Below are 7,456 nucleotides of genomic sequence, written 5' to 3'. Positions count from 1 at the left end.
AAAAAACCAGACACAGAGACCAATGGAACAGAATAGAGAACTTAGAAATAAGGCCACACACCCACAACTATCTGATCTTTGACAGCCCTGATAAAAACAATGGGGAAAGGATTCCCTATTCAATAAATGATGCTGGGAGAACTGGCTAGCCATATGCAGAAGACTGAGACTGAAACTGGACCCCTTCGTTATACCATACACAAAAATTAACTCAAAATGAATTAAAGACTTAAGTGAAAAACCCAACACTATAAAAACCCTGGAAGACAACCTAGGCAATACCATTCTGGACACAGGAAGAGGCAAAGATTTCATGACCAAGATGCTAAAAGCAATTGCAACAAAAGCAAAAATTGACAAATGAGATCTATTTAAAGAGCTTCTGCGTAGCAAAGGAAACTATCAACAGAGTGAACAGACAGCCTATAGAATAAGAGAAAAATTTTGCAAACTATGCATCTGACAAAGGTCTAATATCCAGCATCTATAAGAAACTTAACAAATTTACAGGAAAAAAACAACCGCATTAACAAGTGGGCAAAGGACATGTGCAGACACTTCAAAAGCAGACATACACATGGCCCAGATTCACATGGAAAAAAGTTGAACATCACTGATCATTAGAAAAATGCAAATCAAAACCACAATGAAATCTCATACCAGTCAGAGTGGCTGTTATTAAAAAATAACAGATGCTGGTGAGGTTGAGGAGAAAAAGGAGTGCTTACACATTGTTGGTGGGATTGTAAATTAGTTCAACCATTGTTGACAGTGTGGCGATTCCTTAAAGACCTAAAATCACAAATGTCATTCAACCCAGTAATCCTATTACTAGATGCATACCCAAAGGAATATAAGTTGTTCTATTATAAGGATACATGTACACATATGTTCATTGCAGTGCTATTCACAATAGCAAATACATCAAATGAATCTAAATTCCCATCAATAATAGACTGGATAAAGAAAAGGTGATACATATACACCATGGAACACTATGCAGCTGTAAAAAGAATGGGATCATGTCCTTTGCAGGAAAACATGGATGGAGCTGGGGGCCATTATCCTTAGCAAACTAATGCGGGAACAGAAAACCACATACCGCATGTTCTCACTTATAAGTAGGAGCTAAATGATGAGAACACATGGACGCATAGAGAGGAGCAACACACCCTAGGACCTATCAGAGGGTGGAGGGTATAGGGTGGGAGAAGGGAGAGGATTAGGAGAAATAATGGGTACTAGGCTTAATACCTGGGTGATAAAATAATCTGTACAACAAACCCCTATGATACAAATTTACCCATACAACAAACCTGCACGTGTACCCCTGAGCTTAAAAGTTAAAAAATAAGAAAAGAAAAGAAAAGCATCAGAAAAGCAAGAAAAAATTAAAATATCAATTACCACCTGACCTTTCAATGCTGAAATTAGACACTATTACTCACCAGAAATTAATCTCATGAGGGAATAATGTAAGCGTACAGGTGGTCTCAAGCTCTTCCGTGTGCACACCCACTTCCCCCACCAAACAAAATCTGTAAGAAAAATTCTGGCCTTCAGCCATTGCTCATTTCCCCTTTTCTCTCTTACTCCTTTTAACACCTAGCAGTACTATGGGTAACTAAGGTAATCAGCTGGAAAAGGCCTGAAGGAACCAAATGGAAACTTTTATTGAAAAGGGCAAAGACTTCCTTGTTTAAGAGGTGGGAGGGGAATAAAAAGATAGAGTCAAAAGTAAAGAATGTGAATGGAAGGTTGAAGAAAGGAAAGAAAAAATGACAAGCCTACATGGCTGATTGTCAGCAAAAGTTTCTGTAGGTTATTAAGGGAGCAAAGAGAGGATTCGAAGGAGTTTTCATAAGAGGGTCATACAAGGAATGAGGAGAGCTTTCCAAAAGGGTTGTGAATGATAAATTTTGGAAATTCTTTAAAGTTCTATAAGAGATACCAGTAAAGATTGGAGTTATTTTAAATACTGTTTGTGGCCAGGTGCGGTGGCTCATGCTTATAATCCCAGCACTTTTGGGAGACCAAGGCAGGCAAATCCCTTGAGTCCTGGAGTTTGAGACCAGCCTGGGCAACATAGCAAGACCCCGTGACTACAAACATTTAAAAAAATTAACCGGGAACAGTAGTGTGCACCTGTAATCCCACTGCTCAGAAGGCTGAGGTGAGAGGATCACTTGAACTAAGAAGTTTGAGGCAGGCTGCTGTAGTCAGCTCTGATCATGCACTGCACTCCAACCTGAGTGACAGAGTTAGATCCTACCTCTGAAAAACACAAAACAAAACAAAAGAAAGAGAAAAGGTTCAAGCTCAGGGCAAAATATTAAATGAAGATATATAACTATAGAAGATAACTGATTTCTAATTGCACTGTACAAGCTTACAAGGTAGTCCACATCCACATCCATTTATTTTTCCAAAGATATTGAATTTCAATGTATTCATTCATTTCCTCCCCCTAAGTTCCTCTCCTGATTTCCTTGGTATCTGAATGTACATTTGGAGACTAAAAAACAAAGTAATCATGACAGTGTTAAATAAAGAAAGGAAAAGGGCCACTAACATTTTTTGGAATTGAAGAAAGATGGGGAAAATTTGAGCTAAACCTGAATGCAAAGCAGAAATTTACTATAGTTTGAGAAGGACATCATGATAGACACTGAAACGAAGGAAAACACAGCATAAAATAATGGTCAGAGTATTAGGGTTATCAAACTGATTAAATGTCCCCTGTCAAGGTACATGGAAAGACATTTTCAGTAATTCTGCTTCTAGTGAAAGAGTTAATACATCATCCTTGTTACAGAAACCTTAATTCAATGCATAACCGACTAAGAATCAAGTCATATTAACTGGCTAAACATTTAAATTATGGAAGGCAAATAGCTGCAAAAGGGAGGAACTGAGAACCACAAAAAATCTGCCATTGCTTTTCTGTTTGTTTGAACCACCTACTCAAGTGCTTTATTCAAATTAAAAATGGGATGCACAGAAACAGCTCCTAAGTCTTTCAAAAAAAGCCTTCTTTCTTCACCTGCCTCTTTCCTAAGAGCAGCACCCACAAGAATGCACCATTATCTTACCCAAGACAAACTTCAATTTCGAGTCTTAGGAGAAGGCCGTCAGCAAATATTAGTCTCTAGGGTTTCCTGAGCAGAGTACTAGGCATATTGTAGGCATTCATTAAATGCTTATTGAGTAAGTGAGTTACCAGATGAATACATGAAAAAACATTTTTTACCCCACTGCTGCAATTGTGGATATGGATATGCGACATTAGGAACAGCACTAGGCTTGGGAGAGCAACACCAAGGAAATCAGAAACTGTCCCCACACAAAATACTCCTCTTATCTCTTGCAGATAGCAGCTGCTCCCTTAGGGTGGCTTGAGTCTTACAGGGCTGATGCTCTCTCTCCAGAGGTTTTATGAGGAAGAGGGAAACAATGCCTCATTAAGGGGATCCATCAGGGGATTTGGGAGAAAGGAGGGTGTGGCAGGCAGAAGTAATGCCCCTATCACAGACATCCATGTCTTAATCCCTGGAACCTACAAATACGTTATGTCAATGGAAAGGAAGATTTTAGGTTGCAGATGGATTAAAATTATGAGTCAGCTGAACCTGAAATGGGGTAAGTATTCTGGATCACACAGGTGGGCCCAATGTCATCACAAGAGCGAGGCAGAGGAAAAGCTCAGCGTGGAAGAAGGATTTGACCTGCTGTTGCTGGCTTTGAAGATCGGAGGGGTCTGAGGCTGAGGAATGTGGGCAGCTTCTAGAAGATGACAAAGGCAAGAAAATGGATTTTCTCCTAGGGCCTCTAGAAAGGAATGCAGCCCTGGCCACACCTGGATTTTATTCCAGTGAGACCCATTTTCGACTCTTACCTCCAGGAATGTAAGATAATACATTTGTGTTGTTTCCCACTACCAAGTTTTTGAGAATTTGTTACAACAACAACAGGAAATATAAGGTGGGTGAAGAGGATGGAAGGATTTGAGAGGCAGGTAGACTGGTTTCGTCATTATTACCTGTGGGGATTTAAGGAAGTTATTTCATCTCTGTGAGGCTTTGTGTGCTCATCACTATAGTTTTTCTAAAACTAACAAACTCATAAGACTGCTTTTAAAAAATACATATTTAAAATAATCTATTTAGGGTTTATCTTTACCACTAGATACATTTTTAATTTGAATTTTTTCTATTTTTAAATTGACTTCACTTGTTTTTTTTTTCAGAACAGTTTTAGGTTCATAGCAAAACTGAGAGGAAGGTATAGAGATTTCTAACATGTCCCCTACCCTCCCACATTTCTACCATAAATGAATGTTACATTCTGTAAAATGATCCTCAAGGTACTATGAGAAGTATATGAATAGTGGAACATGCAAACTTCTAAGTCTGCATGATAACTTACTCCTTCTCAGGTTTTGCAGCCAATGTAGACTTCATGACTTCAGAGTTGTAAATATAGTGAGATAATTTCAACATCCAAATTGTAACAAAATTATTGCTAGGGTTTGGAGGTACATTGTGTTCAAAGATTTTTATTAAATTTTGTGATATTGCACAACTTTGATTAGGCCATTTTGTGGTTAGGACAAATCTATTTTTATTAACACATCAAATATTAAGAAATAAGTAGATTTTAAACCCACTTTTCGGTTTATTAATAAATTACAAGAAAGGCATGAGAGGAAACCTCATAAACGAATGTTTCTTTTAAAGGAGTATTTATAAACCACAAAGCGACTTGATGTGTAATATATCTAGCTTCAAAATATATCAACAAGATTATTTCCCTGTTTTCTTATTCAAGCCAACTTAAAATTGAGTTCAATATCACTTAAAGAGAATAGCTATTTAGATTTTTCAATGCTTTTAAAAGGAAAAAGTAGTCTTCTAAAGTGACCATGATGTGCTTAAGTAAATATTTTCCCCAAAGGTTCACTGTATAATTTAACTTGAGAAGATAAGAGTAAAACATAGACCTGCTGCAATATTTTAAGAAGTAATTTACTATTTCCTCTGATTTTGGAAAGCCCTTTAAAATATACAAAACCAACTGCAATTTCCCACAACACCACTTTTTCTAAAGGCTTCACAGCTTGGCTAACCAATAGGGATGATAAATCAGTTCGTCAACAAGCTCAGAAATCCCAGGAAAAAAATGGAAAACTCACTGCTTTTTCTTCTGTATCTGCCCTTTGCTTCATTGTCCCCTAAATGACTTTACTACTGAGTTTACGGATCAAAAGACTTTTTCTACGAATACTCACTTCCATTGAAATATGCAGAAATTTTCAGAAAAAGTCAACATTTACTTAGTATAAGGAGCTTTAAGTTTGAACTAGTAGAGTGATCAGCAGGTTTAATCTAACCCTGAAAAACAGCTCAACTAGCTGTCCTATGCAGGTACTTATCTCTCTCCCACAGAGAGCTCAGCTGGCAGCAGTCAAAACCAAAGTGGAAACTTAATAAAAATGAAAATTGTGGTAGCAAAATACACTTACAAGGTTAATTTGACATATTGCAAAATTTTGGGAAGTTATAGTGGTTTCTAAGTATCCACAGTACTGATCTAGAAGAAGCCCAAAGAAACAGCTGCATTTGGAGATATAAGCTGTCTTGTCTGAAGAGAAGACCTCAGAATATCAAGGTTTGTAAGTCTTGAGATAGAATTTGAAGATAACATTGGTGAAAATTGTATGCACTTCTTGTTGAGAAACAGCAGGACAATAAAACCCGCAGAAGTTATATTTATGTGTTGGGCAAACACATATTTGCTCTAAAGATCACATAGTTAATTTCTTTTACTAGAGAATGCAAAGGATAAAGAAGTAACATCAGTTCTGTTAGCCTCTTAAGAAAATTGTTGTGCTTAGACCACTGGATTATTTGATTACCTGTGAATGTCTCCATTTTTGGCATTTGGTAGCAATTGGCTGAGGCAAACCTGGCAAAATGTTTTCCAGCTGCTGGAAGATTAACTCCTGCACATCCTCAATGCTGTGTTCCAAGTATGTAACTCCAAATGGGACAGTGGTGTGAATCACGAGGGAAGGCCCAATTTCTGATGACTCTGTGGCATAAGAGGATCATAAAGAAGCATCTTAAAGTGGGTAGGAGGCAAGCATCTCTCAGGATTGCAATTCAAACTAAAGAATTGATCACAATAATCAAGCAATAAATGGAGGAAAAACTTATTCTAATCTTTAAAGCATAAATTAGGCATTTCTGAAATTCAAAATAAAACTTCTCTGAAGAGGAAGACAGATTAAAGAGAAGTTTTAGTGAACAGATTGTCAGATATTGCTAAAGAACTGGAAGAAAGGGTAGAAGTTCATTTAATATGAACTGCCTTGGATATAATTATATTTAGGTTTGTCTTCTCTCATTCACAAAATTTCTAGCTCTTCAGGGCAGGGTCCATTTTTAATACAGAGTCTATAATCTTCATAAATTCTGAGAACAAAGTAGATATTCAATAAATACTTGTCTCATTCAATTAATGCTTAATGGGTTGAAATATATTTTGTTGAAATTACACAAATGTCAGAACAAAAGAAACCAAGCTCCTCTCTAAAACAGACTTGTCCTCATAATATTCTTCTCTATGTTTTAATTACCATTTCTTTATGTTTTAATCAGCATTAAAATAAAAGTCTGTCTCATTCAAAACATGAAGCAACTTTCCATTTTTGTTTGCCATTGATTTTTTTGCTGTCTGTTCGTAATCACAAATAATGAATATCTGCTTTGTATCATTCACTCCTTAGTAGAATATAGAGCAATCAAATAAAGTCTGAGTTGAAAGAAACATAAGTAACTGAGACATTAGAAAGCACCGTCTTGGAAGAATATTAACAAGAATTTGTCTGCTATTATTTGTTTGAATCATGCATAAGAGAAAGCTGAGAGGAAAACAATGATAGATGTAAAACATATGAATATAATATGAAAGTTGGAACCTCCCCCTCCTGAGAGAAGAGAATATTAAAGTGTGTAAGGCACTGATAGGAGATGTCAAACCTGATTCTGGAAATTCTTTAACTTGGGATTGTAAAAGGTAATACAATGATCTAGTTGAGTTACAGCAGTACAATTGACACAGGAAAGAAAGAGTTGACATAAGCCACTTACTCACTATGTGCCCGCTTAATCTCTTTACATTTCAGTTACATTTCAGGTTTTTTTTTTTTTTTTTTTTTTTAAATGAGAATAAGTTAGTAGCCACCACATAGGTCTATGATGTGCATTAAATAACATAGTATACATGAAATACTCAGCATAGTTTCTGACACAGAGTAGGTGCTTAATAAATGTAAGCTATGGGAATGGAAGCAATAAGCCAGATACATGGGTAAAGCTTCCTGAGTGTTGCCTAAATTATAGGTGTGAGTCATGTTTTATGAAAGTACTTCATTTTTCCATTGCACTCAGCACAA

General features: G+C 36.6%; 1 protein-coding gene across 2 annotated transcripts in view; it reads right to left on the bottom strand.

Moving 5' to 3' along the window:
* RNLS (renalase, FAD dependent amine oxidase) overlaps positions 1–7,456 on the bottom strand; it is a 313,298-nt gene that overhangs the window by 37,419 nt on the left and 268,423 nt on the right. For both annotated transcript variants that reach the window (XM_017867539.1, XM_017867534.1), the window contains exon 6: positions 5,915–6,090. In XM_017867539.1, coding sequence (XP_017723028.1) covers positions 5,915–6,090 — 176 coding nt within the window. The remainder of the gene's footprint in view (positions 1–5,914; positions 6,091–7,456) is intronic.

Source organism: Rhinopithecus bieti, unplaced genomic scaffold, assembly GCF_001698545.2.
Source record: "Rhinopithecus bieti isolate Rb0 unplaced genomic scaffold, ASM169854v2 scaffold_53, whole genome shotgun sequence".
In the NCBI taxonomy this organism is placed as follows: Eukaryota; Metazoa; Chordata; class Mammalia; order Primates; family Cercopithecidae; genus Rhinopithecus; species Rhinopithecus bieti.
Note: the sequence above shows the minus strand (reverse complement) of the source record. Positions and strands in the feature narration are given on the sequence as shown.